The sequence below is a fragment of the Drosophila subobscura genome, chromosome U (genome assembly GCF_008121235.1).
Source record: "Drosophila subobscura isolate 14011-0131.10 chromosome U, UCBerk_Dsub_1.0, whole genome shotgun sequence".
NCBI lineage: Eukaryota > Metazoa > Arthropoda > Insecta > Diptera > Drosophilidae > Drosophila > Drosophila subobscura.
The window spans coordinates 11,586,924-11,599,764 of record NC_048534.1 but is presented as its reverse complement, the minus strand read 5'-3'; the positions used below and the strand labels follow the sequence as shown (position 1 = coordinate 11,599,764).

Sequence of the window (12,841 nt, the reverse complement as noted above, 5' to 3'; positions counted from 1 at the left end):
AACAAATAAAGTTTAACAAATTAAATAATAAATAGTCTAATAAAACGATATTTTTGGAATATTTGCTTCAGATTACAGGAAATTGCATAGATTGGAAAATACCCACAAAGATTTTCAACAGAATCACAAGAAAACATTTTCAAAAGTTTTAGTCCTTGTTGACAATTTCTGTGAAGATCTGCAAACATATTTGAATGCAAAAACATTTGCACAATCATTCAATGTACTCTAAAGCTGATGATCCCATCAGCATGCCATAATTTATAAACCGAAAAAAAACTCAATAATTCGTTGCGGTGGCCACCCAAAGACCTACAAAAAAAGTGTGTGACAGAAAACCCCAATGCGAAAAAAACCCATAAACAATTTTGACCTATCACTAAACTACAACAAAGCCCAACAACATTGACTGCAAAAAGGAGTTAAGCCAAAAACCATAAAATACGACAACAAGAAAAAAGATTGAAGCTGAAAAAATGCTGCACTTGACAGATAATTTCGTTTAACGGTCACGTTTTCTTAACAAAGCCGAAAAAAAAATGAACGAAAAATACCAAAACTAACACCACACCAAAGGCAATAATAAAACTTAAAAAAAAAAAGAAAAAAATTATAATAATATCAATGCAATAACCGAAAATAATTATTACGATTGTCATGGCACACAGCGTTTTCAATTAAACGATGTGAAGACACAAAACGGGCAACAAAAGAGGCCAAAACAAATGTCCAAAATCAGGTGCGCTGCCCTGCCCCGTTACGCCATTTGGCTAATAAATATGATCCATCAATATTGACCATAAAGTGTTGAGTGGGGGGGCGTGGTGTCAGGGAGGCAGTTAGCCGATCGATCGTGCTTCGCGGACGAATAAAGTTGACACAGTTTTTTTGATTTAAAGTCAAATGAAAGTGAAAAAATGGTGATGCAACTTTGTACTTGTACTTTTCGGAATACTAATTTTCAAATTGAAATGCAATTTATTCATGAAATTGTCACACAAAAAAATATATTACATTGGTGACTGCTCATAAAATATAGTTTTTGCAGCCAACTAAAAGTATTTACCAGCATCATTACAACCAGTAATAAATACATTAACTAATTACATTATTTAATTAAAATAAACACTCCTAATTACCCTTTCAACACATTTTATGGGCCTCACCTAAAACATATTTTAAAGAAGAATCGTGTAATGCGCGATTTTTAATTAAAAATTTCATGGGGAAATGAGATGTGCATAAAAACAGCAGCGGTAACAGCCACCAAAAAAAACATCCTCAACTGCGACAGCCTTGAAACGGTTTAAAGTTTAAAGAGTTTCACACTTTCAAAACTTAACGATCACCTGCTCCAGTCGCCGGCTAAAACGTGTAATGAGCTTGTGTATGTTGAGTGCAGACAGACTCTTTATTGGGCTCAAGTTTCGCATCAAGGTTCCCCTCTCACTACTTATCTGAACTGTCATCACGGTAGCTACCGCACGATCCAACCTTATTTGTACGATTACGATTCTTCGTACAATGTTTACTGTATCCGTAACTGCTTCTGTTTTGAGGAATGAACACTGGATCCAAAATTTCATTACCCACCCACCTATTACAGGAATAAAAACTGCTTCAAAAATGGAAACAATTCCTTTCTATTACCAAAATCCGTAGATTGTATTGTTCCAATTCATCGTTTTTAATACCCAGTGCCAGTGAAGGTGTTCTAATTACGATTCGTTTCATTCGTTCCCTTTCCAGGTTCCCTTTTAATTTGGCGTACCAAAAATCGCACTAAAAGGGCCAAATTCCTTTCACTGACCCGCTTTGTCCGACTTACAGTACTTTTCCTACACAATCTAATTTGTGCTGTTCCGATTTCCCCATTTTGCAATCCCCTAACCGATTACCCGCTACCGTTTTGTAAGAATGAAAATTGTAACAGATGCGTGAGCACATTTCCTCATTGTATGCAAAATATAAACAAATTTGTAGACTTTGTAGAATAACAATACTAACAATACGTCAATCTTTGTCAATTAACCACATGACCCAAATTTGGAATGTTGGAATGGAATGGAATGAAGAGACGACTACGTACGACTGTACCGTACATACGTACATATGTAAAAAAGCGAAAACTGCAACCGACTCTCGGACGCTGACGCCAATTGGATTCCATTGACCTAATCAGACACAGACACGGAGACGGTGTGACGGGTGATGGGTGATGGAGACTGAGACTGGGACTGGGACCAAGACGGGACGGGGACAGCCACAAAGCGTAGTTGCAGTATGTAAGTAAGTAGCTGTCCCCCGTCCCAGTCCCAATCCCAGTCTCTGTGCCCAGTAACAACAGCAACAACAATTGAGTGGCGTACACAAAATAAGCATGAAAACCTGAAAATACCAGCACATTTTTGGGGAGGTTGTGGAGGAGAGTGTTTTGCTGGCGTCTTTTGCGCATGCGCAAAACGGCAGAATTGCATAAGACGTGGTGGGGTCCGTCCGATGGTCGGGCTGCTAACCGAAAGCGAAATGCAACCCGCCCAAGTCATGGGACATCAGTTGGGTGTGACCAAGAAGACAAAAATGGTTGCTGGATTGTGAACTGGATTGTGCAGGGAGATGATTTTTTGGTGTAATAGGTTGAGCGGAGAAGTTTCTGAAGAACTTATAGTAGAGATCAAGGTTAGATTGAAGTCCCATCTTTACTTTTTAAATCAATTTAGTGGCTGTGATTAGAATTGATCGGATGGAAGCACTTCAACTCGAAAAACTGCACAAGAAAATTTTAAATATGAAATTCCATCGAAAAGAATGATTAGATCATCCTCGTAATAAACACACAAAACAATATTAGGGAACACCATCAGTGTCCTATGAATCTTAATGCATAAATATAAATACGATTTGATCTGCAATACATCTCTGGGGAATGCCATTTTCCATTATCCACTAGCCATTCTCTACATTACAGTCTACCCATTAAAAACCCGATCTGATACAGATACTCGAATATCTTATGGTTAGTCGTATCGTTGCATTGTAATTCAAGTGATTTGCATGCTCTTGCATCATACAATTTTCCCCGTTTCGAACGGTTATGGAAATCGTACAAGTCCAGCCAAGCCTTTGGCTTTAAAGCGGCTGATGATGATCAGTCACAACGGCAGCCAATCATGACTTGACCAAAAAGCAAAGGGCGGCAAAAACACACACACACACACACACATTGAAAATGCGAGTGCCGCACCAGTGGCAATATCAAGTCCAAAACTTACATCACCAAAGGGGCAAGCGCGGCAGCCAGAGGCAAGTGGCTGCGGCGTCACTGCCGGTTATCCAATTAAAAGCAAAGATCAGGGATCTTTTTGCAACCAAACTGGGACGAATGAACGTATGGACCAACTAGCCACCGCATGACGATTGGCAAAAGCAGAGCTTTTTTTCCACCACGCAGCACGCGACATCTAGGAAATGACTGGAGACATGACAACCCAACTGCAACTTCAACAGAGAAATAGAAACAGCCACAGACGGTGTCGAAGTCAGAGACTGAACGACGGAGCCAGCAGTCAGCTGACTTGGCCAACAAGTTGTCCCGGTGCCTGGGCCTGGTACTGGGCTACACACTCCGAAAAGCCGGTCATTTAGGCGTGGACTGGACTGGGGACTTGGGAGAGCTCTTGGGGGAACATGCGTGTGCGTGTGCCTGAGTGTGTGCCTGTGTGTGTGAGTGCGTGACAGGCGGAAACTTGTAATATTATATGCACGCCACAATTATGTAATGATCATCATAATAATAATTTAAGTCGAGCAAGTGAAAATGGTATTGTGCTCTCAACTGAAGTCTTCATCTGCCTCGTTCAAGGTGCCTGCCCCGTCGACTCATCTGGTCGGTGGCCATTGTCGTCGTGGGTCTCTCAATGCTGATCGAGGCACGTCCGCAGAATCAGCGGGATCTCCAGCACATTGCCGTCGTGGAGAATGCCGCCTGGGAGCAGACACTGCCACAACAGTTCCAGAATCCCTTCTACAAGACACCCAGAGTCCGGGATGCTCTAGCCAGATCCAGTTGGTTTGGACCTGGCGAAGAGGTGGTACGTTTCATCAACAATAAACACACATATGGAATCTTGGTCTCTCAAATGAGTGGAATTTTGTTTCTTTTAGGTGTACGATCGTCAGGCTGAGAAAATTCCGCGTATGGAAATCTATAATGTGTTATCCCATGCCGGTCTGATACCACGTCGGCGTTTCTTTTAAATATTTTGCATTTATCAAATGTTATGTTATGTACACCAATATGAAAATATAAAATCGCAGTCATTAGTTTAGGAAAAAACGGATCAAAAATGAAGAATTTAATGGTGGTTAAAAGCTATATTGCAGATGATCCTATAATGGGCAGCATCCTATATTATTTTCATTTGCATGATTGCAGATTCTTCCAGTAAAATGTGTGTTTTAACAACTAGGAAAACGGTAAGCAATCTTACAAAAGCCTGAAGCCTGAAAATCCTCCCAACCCACCTGAAAGTAAGCCGAAAACATTTTAAGCAAAAAATTCCATTGTGCACAGATGACTTTTGTATTAAATCAATAATCGTTTTGCCCTAAAGCTCAATGCCTTATATAAAATATAGAAAAAATATAGGATCATTTTTTAAAACAACTACATAGGGATTTTGTCTACATTGATAACCTCAATTGTTTTTTCAAGCCCGTGATGAGCTTCAATCGATGGTCCAGGGCTTGTTGATCCACCACATCCGTGCTGAGGGGCTGCTGCTCCTCCTCCAGCTCAGCATTTCGCTCAAGTAAGACTTTACGTATCCCCAGTGTGGCTTCGTGTTGCTCATCTTTCTCATCTTCTGCGTCACTGTCCTCGTGGGACAGTCCATTGCCATTCGTGGTGCCACCATTGGTCTCCGCTTCCGCTGCAGCAGCGGTAACCCGCGAAGTCGCATCCGCCGGAATCAGTAGCGACTTGACAAACTCTCCGCAGATCAGGCTCATGGAGGGCATCGTGTGGGCGGACAGACTGACAAACTGTAATAGATAAATGAACATTAATTGGCATTGACCTTGCTGAAGTTCACAACAAAGTGTGTGTGTGTGTGCTAGTGGTGTGCGTTATTATTATTTTTCGGTTTTTTCGGGTGTCGAGATTGCGGTTCAAGTTCAGTCGTAGTCCCAGCACCCAACACCCAAGCCTCGCTCGACAATGTTAATCACATGATTATTGTACCTCTTAAGAAAGAGTATCATGATTTTGTGTATAAGTTTGTAATGGCAAGGCGGAAGTGTGTACGAATTAACAGCAATAAATGGAACGATCAGCCGTAGAATAACTCTTTGTGAGGACTTTTATTTATGATAACTTTTACTTCCGCTTTTACTGAAATCTACCAGCATCGGATATCCTAAAGGGTATCTAACTGTTCGACTAGAAAACATTACCTTCCCTTCTTGTATTTACTTTCCGTCTGTCATTCATTGCCTGGGGTTTGTGCGGCGCATTAATAAACTGCTCAAGCCCTCGAGTGGATTGTCTATTAACCTTCGCGCATGCGCTTGGCCATCCACTTGGCCATTGTTGCTCCATTTTAATGCAAAAATTGTTTAAACAAAAACAATCGATGTGCAAACATGTGACCGAATGTCAATTGTAATCGTTTAAGTGACACGATTGCAAAATACATCTTGTTGTTTTCCTCAGAAAATTAATTAAAGAATAACTTGGCAGGAAGCAAACAATCATTTGTGACTCAATACATGAATCGGCTACGACGATAACCGAGTATACAAATTGAGCTGACTTTCAGCTTTCCGCAAGCCCAAACCGACTCAAACTAGAATAAACTCTGGGAAAAATTATGGTAATGGATAAATGCAATTAAGACTAGTGCTGGGCCCACACACAAGTATTTATTATTACACATAGCAACACACTGGCGGAAATTTACGCAATCCAGAAAAGCGATCCTAATTACAAACGAGAACATACTTTGGCCAGTGAAATACAGAAAAGAAAAGTAAAGTGTCAAAAGCACGCAACGGCTATGACAGGTTTCTGCCCTACGCATAAACAACAAATTGAGTAACAAAGTCGGAGAGAGTGGAGTACAAGGGGAGAGAGAGAGAGGAAGAGCGTCACTCAATGCACAGTGGTTGTATGAAAACTATATGGAATGTTCTCTATAAGAGTAAAATGCTGACTCAAAATTTTACTTCTTCTCAGAAGTAAATATTAAAAAAAATATGTAAACAAATTAATCTGTATAATATATATATATTTTTGTATTTTAGCCCTAAGTTATCTTAGAGCACCATCTCAACTATTGGCACCACTGTCCAAAAGGGGGGCTTGACTGCCCGACTGTGCTGCACTTCCAATTCACAATAGCCGCCGCCAGCCGAAGCTTAAGAGAAAGGAACAGGCAATAAAGAGCGAGTGCCATCGCTCAAACAATAACAAAACGAACTTTACGAGCCACGAGCTGGGCTTTCGTTCCGTTAGAATTATGAGAGCGGAGCACGCACGAAGTGGCTGGCCTGGTGCTCGTGCCCGGCTGCCGCCGAGTATAAATGGCGAAGTACTTTGCCGACAAATTTACACTTTACCGTTTTATTCCGTGCAAACAACAAGCAGACCGGAGCAAGCCCGCAGAGAAAGAGCGGAAGCGCGTGCCGCTAAAGTTTACGGAAATAAAATTGAACACAAAAAAAGTTCAAAGCACAAGCCCCCCAAGATTCTTGTTTGTCCTCCTCATCGTCAACTGCAGCAGCTGACAATAACGCGTCAAATCTTATTAAACAATTTACGATTCAATTAAACAACAATTTACAGTGTAAATTTTAAACCAAGTAGAGGAGAGTGAGTGGTGGAGTGAGAAGTAGAGCCAAAGTACAAAGAAGAAGGAGTCACCCAAAAATAAACGTCGAAAATGTGGCCCAACTTTGTTGCTGTCATTTCCATTCTGTGCCTGGCTCTTGTCGCCATCGCCCATTCTGGACCCGTGCCAATTGTGAATGAGGTAAGTGAAAGGGGAAAGAAGGAGCCAAAGGAGTTGTGGTGGATAGAGATAAGGGAGTAGCACCAATGGCAAAGATAGCAAAAAGAGTGCAGTAAAAAAGTGGAATATATTTTGGGAATGGTAACAAAAATAAAAGAGTACAAAAGAGGACACCAATTCGAAGAATAGGAGAAAGAAAGACAAGTGCAGCCCAACAGGGGTCATACATTTAGTAGAGGCAAACGATGGAATCTTTTTGGGGCAATGACTTCACGGATATTTTCCTGCGTGGGCGGGAAATGCAACCCAATGCGCGGCAAAGTACGGAAGTGCAACCCCCCCCACTAACGAATAGTGGGCGGTGAAAATTTTCTCAAGATATAAACTGCAGTCTTAATTAAAAGATTGCTTTCTAATTAAAACATGAGACATAATAAACAAGAATTAAAGGGTAACTTGAAACATTTAAGCTACATATAGAACATTTCCGCCCGATTGTGATGTAATTTCTATCTTTATGATATGGAAAATAATAATCAAGTCGTATAAATTTATTGGAATTACATGATGGAGCTATCCGGAACAATGCAGTTCCAAATCCAGCAATAAGAGGATCTGAGCAAAGTTTCAAACAGACAGCTATAATTGATAGATAACTGCTCAACTTTTAGGTGGCATAGAAACAACCAGAAATGTCTTTATCGGCTGCACAGTTGCTGCTGGTTCAAGGAAATTTCCTCTCCGTGTAGTCGAAAAACGTTAATACGGCACCTGTCCTAAGTAGAACACCCTCTTGAAAGGGTATAATAACATAATCATTGAGCACGTTTACGTCGTGTGTTGTTAATTTATGTAACTACATATAGCCGGACAGAATGAAGTAGACAAAATCTGTACAAATATAGTATACAAATTCCGAGTCTTGTGGATCAACCTTATCAATGTCTCTCTCTGTCTCTGCAGACTTGAACTTTGATAGAATAAACAAAGTGATTAATAATTATATAAATATAACAACTGATTGTTGGATGGATGGATGATATTTGGAAAAAGTGATCAAAGAACAACACAACAACAAAAAGTGAGGAATACCCCCTAAAAAAGAGCCAAGAGGTTCTCAGATGATTATACAGGAATTATTTATAATGTTAATGTATCCTTTTATATCCAAGACACGAGACTACATAAATCGCAAATTATTCAGTTGCTAGGCTACTGAATGATTATTGCGCATGATTTACAAAAATTCCTAAGTAAAAAACCAATTGAAAGGCGCGTCCAAAAATAAAACCCACTTTCGGGTAAATGTCGTTATAAATCTCAATGGAAATTATTCAAATTGAGTGCCCAGCCGGCACAAAAGATCATCCCATAACAGAAAGATTAAAGGGTGCCCCGTGGGGGAGAACAAAGAAGGAAAAGTAGGCAACATTGTAAAAATATTTAAATAGATATGTTCCAAAAGTAGTTCACAAAAACTATGACAACCTTTCGGCTCGCATATAGTTATAAAAGCATCTGTTTAAGATATTCCAAAAATATGCATTTTCTGTTCATCCACAACTCATATAAATCTCTTCTTTGCAGCACCAACAACTGATGCCCAAGGTGCCCCAATGGCATTGTCTGCGCTACTTCAAGCACGACGTCTTGATGATGCGTCGCTGTCGCCATTTGCGTGTACCAACGGCGCCACGGCTTGGCGATGTCGTCAAGCGGAAGAAGAAGTAATCGGCATCGATCCAATAAAAGACAATCATCGTCAATTCTATATAAACGACTGAGCAATTGCTAAAAAATATAGCCACAAAAAGAAGATTTGTATACCCAGACCAAAGTTAAACCATTACTAAAACATATACGATAAACTACTTACAATTAACTAACGATAAGTCTAACCAATTGTACTTCATAGACGCGTAAGGTTTCAAATAAACACAATAACTAATGATGTTCTCGTAAGCCAATCTGGGCTGCGCCCTGTCCCTTGATGCTAGGACACCGCTTCTACACCGACCCCTTGTAACCCTCTATTTGAAACCCAACCACAGAAAAGTTGTTGGTGCCTCATGCCACATATGGTATTGGTATAATTTTTGTTTAAGCGAAAAACTTACCGCACTGACAGCACTATGCTCGCCGCGACCCACTATCAGAGGTCCACTACTCGAGTTCTCGAGCGCCTCCAGTTCCTTCTTTTGTTGCCGCACATGAATGCCAAAGGTGGCATGCGTTAGCAGGTTCTCGCTGACGGCGGGCGTCGGGGCAAAGCTGATCGGTGCTGGAGCATCATCCGATGGACTCTGACCGGGCTTCGCGAGGTAGGCGATCTCCTGTGTGTGTGTGAGCATCAGGAGCGTAGACTGCGCCTGCCAGTCCAGATTAATGGAGTTCTGTTTGGGTTGACGGCGTGGCAGCCAGGCCAGGCCATGGGTCTTGGGCAGATTTCTGCGCTGATACAACGGCAGCGGTACATTCGGCTGGAAGACATGCACTGCAAAGAACGATTGATTAGATCTCTTGGTTATGTCTTTCTTTCCATTCCCAACTCACATTCGTCATTCCTTGTGATGACGGCCATTAGATTCGTCAGTGGATCAAAGGCCAATTGCCGCACGGAGAGCTTAAGGCCCGCCTGAAGGCGCAGCGTCAGCAGGTTCCAGATCAACACTCGCGACTCGGTGCACACTGCCACCAAATGGCCCTGAGAGCCGGCACCAAATTGCACATGCGATATCTGCGCCAGTCCGTGCATGGGCGCCGCCTTGGTAGGAATTTTCTTGGGTGCTGTGGCTTGTAGATGCCTCCGCTTGGCCGGCGGCTGCTTCGAGGTGGTGTTGTCATCCAGCTTAAGGATGCTGAACAGAGCCATGACATCCGTTCGCTCCAGATCCTCATACCTCTGTCGCCGTTTTCCCAGCTGATCCAACCGATGCTTGGCCTTGTAGCGATGTCGCGTGTGCAGGCGATGCAGACGTGCATCCAATTTTCTCAGACGCACTCTAGTTGCCTCTGGTCGCACCACACACCGCTGCAGATGCTCCATCAGCTGCTTCTGAAAGGCGAGGGGCACACTGCACTCGATGCCAAAGCGGCGCAGGAGCTGCAGCTTCTGGTGGAGGGACAGCTCGGACATTTTCATAATGTATTTGTACACCGACTCTTTGCTGGCGGCCTCTGGCTCCTTTATCTGCTGTCCCTTCATTGGGGGACCCACAATCATATCCTTGGCCTTCTCCACCAATGTTTGGTCGTCACTGCTGCACAAGGTCTTGAGGATGGCCCACAGCTGTTGCCGTTGTTGGATGAGCTCCTTGCGGGCTCCATTTAGCGTTGTTTTGGTCAGTCGCAACTGCGCCTTGGACACTACTCCATCTATACCGGGCGGACAGCTGAGAGAGTGGAGTGGCAGGCTGGGATTCCTCGCATCGTATAGCGCCAAAATGTTGCCATAGCCCACAGCCAGCAGAGAACCATCCTGGGAGAAGCATATGGCACCAATCGGCAGATTCCTGTAGCTCGTCTGGGCCAAGCAACTCCACATAATGCCGCGCCTGTAAATGTTCTCCGAATCGGTGATGCCCCACACTTTGATCACATTATCCTTGCCTGCAGTGGCGCAACGCAAATTGTCCACTTGGAATTGATTGGAGAAGATGATGTCTTTAAAGCCCTGCTCATGCGGCAGATTAATTTCCGTGTTCAGAATATAGCTATAAATATTTAAGGTTTAGTGAAGGGTAAAGAATATTTCTGAATCCGTTTCTGTGTACCTCTGTAGCTTTTCATTGTATTGCCAGAACTTCAGACGCACTTCCGGAAAGTTCTCCAAGTCATTGTACACCTCGCCAGTGGCCATCCAATTGATGTTGAATGCGGCACGAGTCACACGGGTATTGTACACAATCAAGCCATCCTCATGGCTGTGTATGTTATTGTCCACCACGCGAAGCTATCAAAGAAGCAATTAAAACTTATAAACTCATCAAAAAGGAAGCCACAAACTTACATTGTAGAGCAAATTCTTGGTGTATGCCGAATAGAACTGCAAGTGTCCTCCCCTGCCATTGAGTACCAGCGTATTGGTACGTGGATTGAGACGCAAGCCCAAGGGGAACTTGCTCCTGCCCGTCTGATCCTTTACGTCGTAGGTAAAATGCTGCACCGTGGACTTGATCGCGCTATTGCTGCCTCCCAGCAGCTGTATGGCATTATCCTCGGTGCACACGAGCACATTCTCATTGTCAGCGCTCACCACAATGTGTCGTATGGCACTGGCCATCCGTGGCAAGTACTTGCGCTCCTCAGGCCTGTCCAGGGGCCACTTGACCATCACAGTCTCATGGCCACCGCTGTAGAGGGTCGCCCCAGATGGGGAAAAGGCCAGGCTGGTCACCTCCGTGTGATGCCAATGGAACAGTGCATTGGTCATAGCTTCTCGCTGCTCAAACTGCCGCCAGAGAAAGATGCGTCCCATTGAGTCAGCGGTGGCGACCACCTCCTCACTGGGACTCATGCGCACACACGTAATGAGACTCTGGTTGGCATTCTTGTAGCGACAGAAGTTCCATGTTTCATAGTTAATGAAATACACATAGAAACCCTGGCCCAAAATTATGTACTTGAACTCACCCTTACCCACATCCACCACAGGTGTACGCAGCCTACAAAAATGACACACAAATTAGAAATACATTTTACCCGACTTTAAACCAAAAACTCACTTCAATTTCAGGCCACACTTGACCTCAAGCTTCTCCCCATTGTTTGTGTTGACCACAAACCAATCAATCTGCTTGCCACTTTTCCGCTTAACCGTCACAAAGGCGCAGGCGGTGTCGCCGCCCTTGTACAGATTCATCAGGTTGCAGGTTAAAATTTGAAAATCTCCCAGTTTTAGGGGCACCGATTTCTTTAGTACGCCCGCCCGCCAATTCCAGCGCAGCAGTTGGCCAGCACTGGTGCAGCCCAGGAGCAGCTCTGGCTGCTTCTGGTCCAGCTCCAGGCTAATCAGGGGCGCCGTGGCATCGTCAAGGACCCGGGTTAGCTCACCCGTGCTGGTCACATAGACCTGAACCTTTGAGCCGCATCGCACAAATATGAATCTAAGGGACGGAATGGTAAGAACTTGAAAGATCTTTTGCTGTCTTTTACTAACCTTCCTTCTGGTGAAAAGACGGGCGGATGTTCCACAATGTTGCCGCCAGCCAAATACTGCAGCTCTAGGTGATCTTCCTCGTCAAAATTCATGGCTGTCTGGCGATGTTAGGTTTGCTGGCCCTCTCTTTAGTGCTTGAGCACTTGAAATGCAGTTTAAATATGCTTGTTTTATGCAATTATAACTACTTTTTCTGAATTATTTCCCAACAAAAATTCCATCACAGCCAATGCACGTGTAGCGAAGTTGAATTCAGTGTGGTAAAGCGTTTGCCTGCAGCTGTTACCATCTACAAAGTGGTGCTGTAAAGTGTTTTTCGTACTGCAGCCCTGGAAATACTCTGAAATACTAGCTACAGGGAGACCGTGAAAGGTATATCAATTCTTAGATATTTTGACTTTCAAACTGAACGAAATTTGCGGTAGAAAGGTAGTGAGAATAGGTATCGAGAGGGAAAACACCTATAAAAGGGCTCAAAACATGTTAAGCTTAGATATAGTCCTTACTTCTGTTTAAAAGCTGCAAATAACAAGGGAATGTAACATTAATTTTAAAAAATAGGGTATAAATACGTCTATACTACCGGCTGACAAGCGAGGCCACGATCGTATTTTCGTCGGTATATTTTGGTATATTTTCACAATGAGACGGTATATTTCTGAGGGTCAGGAGG

General features: G+C 43.2%; 3 protein-coding genes across 3 annotated transcripts; 2 read left to right on the top strand and 1 right to left on the bottom strand.

Moving 5' to 3' along the window:
• Window positions 1-2,178: 2,178 nt before the first annotated feature.
• On the top strand, window positions 2,179-4,326 carry LOC117900084. Its single transcript, XM_034810289.1, has 3 exons — window positions 2,179-2,199; window positions 3,863-4,091; window positions 4,165-4,326. Exons 2-3 carry the CDS (start codon window positions 3,918-3,920, stop codon window positions 4,255-4,257), a joined length of 267 nt encoding a protein of 88 aa, XP_034666180.1. The 5' UTR covers window positions 2,179-2,199; window positions 3,863-3,917; the 3' UTR covers window positions 4,258-4,326.
• Window positions 4,327-4,645: 319 nt separating this feature from the next.
• LOC117900675 (WD repeat-containing protein 75) lies at window positions 4,646-12,435 on the bottom strand. Its single transcript, XM_034811120.1, has 7 exons — window positions 12,169-12,435; window positions 11,735-12,115; window positions 11,020-11,674; window positions 10,784-10,962; window positions 9,564-10,723; window positions 9,128-9,504; window positions 4,646-5,043 (listed from the first exon to the last, which is right to left on the bottom strand). The coding sequence occupies exons 1-7, from the start codon at window positions 12,258-12,260 to the stop codon at window positions 4,684-4,686; spliced, it is 3,204 nt and encodes a 1,067-aa protein (XP_034667011.1). The 5' UTR covers window positions 12,261-12,435; the 3' UTR covers window positions 4,646-4,683.
• Window positions 6,808-8,941, top strand: LOC117900676. The gene is made up of 2 exons (XM_034811121.1): window positions 6,808-7,031; window positions 8,598-8,941. The coding sequence occupies exons 1-2, from the start codon at window positions 6,942-6,944 to the stop codon at window positions 8,739-8,741; spliced, it is 234 nt and encodes a 77-aa protein (XP_034667012.1). The 5' UTR covers window positions 6,808-6,941; the 3' UTR covers window positions 8,742-8,941.
• Window positions 12,436-12,841: the final 406 nt, after the last annotated feature.

What these genes read in the sequence shown, in the direction of transcription:
- LOC117900675 (XM_034811120.1), bottom strand. Translation starts at nt 12,260, where the DNA reads ATGAATTTTGACGAGGAAGATCACCTAGAGCTGCAGTATTTGGCTGGC. An exon ending in GTCTTTTCACCAGAAGGAAG is followed by an intron (nt 12,116 to 12,168) that starts GTTAGTAAAAGA and finishes TCCGTCCCTTAG; the next exon opens with ATTCATATTTGTGCGATGCG. An exon ending in CATCACAAGGAATGACGAAT is followed by an intron (nt 9,505 to 9,563) that starts GTGAGTTGGGAA and finishes CGTTCTTTGCAG; the next exon opens with TGCATGTCTTCCAGCCGAAT.
- LOC117900676 (XM_034811121.1), top strand. Translation starts at nt 6,942, where the DNA reads ATGTGGCCCAACTTTGTTGCTGTCATTTCCATTCTGTGCCTGGCTCTT. An exon ending in CCGTGCCAATTGTGAATGAG is followed by an intron (nt 7,032 to 8,597) that starts GTAAGTGAAAGG and finishes TCTTCTTTGCAG; the next exon opens with CACCAACAACTGATGCCCAA.
- LOC117900084 (XM_034810289.1), top strand. Translation starts at nt 3,918, where the DNA reads ATGCTGATCGAGGCACGTCCGCAGAATCAGCGGGATCTCCAGCACATT. An exon ending in TTGGACCTGGCGAAGAGGTG is followed by an intron (nt 4,092 to 4,164) that starts GTACGTTTCATC and finishes TGTTTCTTTTAG; the next exon opens with GTGTACGATCGTCAGGCTGA.